A 518-nucleotide genomic window follows, 5' to 3' on the forward strand; every position below is an offset into this window, starting at 1 on the left:
GTATTAACCATAACATTTAATTCGACTTACACTCCTGGACGCACTCACGGCTGGTGTTCAAAGCGAGCAGCAAGAGGATGCAGAAGCATGTGGTGAGCAGAGTGATAGCCAGCACGCCGAACAGCTGCTGCCGACTCGTCGACACTCTTCGTCTTCTACGAGTGAAGGACGGGGCCTTAGCGAGGCCGTCCAGTGGCTTCTGGCTGTCTCCGCCATGCTGGAGAACCGTCGTCGTCGTCGTGCCGTGGGGACCATAAGTCACCTGCGGAAAAGTTTTCCACACCCCCGAGAACCATTATACGTACGTGGTTCGTTCTTTATTTTATGGATACTTGGTTTAACTATTATAAATGTTCCATGGCGAATGACGTTAAGGAAATTGAATACAGTAGAACTTATTCTAAATTCTAAGTCGTAGACTCTGTTATGCGAACGGGCTTTCGAATTAATAATAATAATAATAATAATAATAATAATAATAATAATAATAATAATAATAATAATAATAATAATAATAA

The 518-nt window shown here is 41.9% G+C and overlaps 1 protein-coding gene across 1 annotated transcript in view; it reads right to left on the bottom strand.

Moving 5' to 3' along the window:
* LOC108626577 (neprilysin-1-like) overlaps nt 1-518 on the bottom strand; it is a gene marked incomplete at its 3' end in the record, with an annotated part of 10,494 nt that overhangs the window by 8,192 nt on the left and 1,784 nt on the right. The window contains exon 2 of the mRNA XM_026814940.1: nt 31-265. Coding sequence (XP_026670741.1) covers nt 31-265 — 235 coding nt within the window. The remainder of the gene's footprint in view (nt 1-30; nt 266-518) is intronic.

This window comes from Ceratina calcarata, unplaced genomic scaffold, assembly GCF_001652005.2.
Source record: "Ceratina calcarata isolate Rehan_Ccalc_2016 unplaced genomic scaffold, ASM165200v1 scaffold42.2, whole genome shotgun sequence".
Classification (NCBI taxonomy): domain Eukaryota; kingdom Metazoa; phylum Arthropoda; class Insecta; order Hymenoptera; family Apidae; genus Ceratina; species Ceratina calcarata.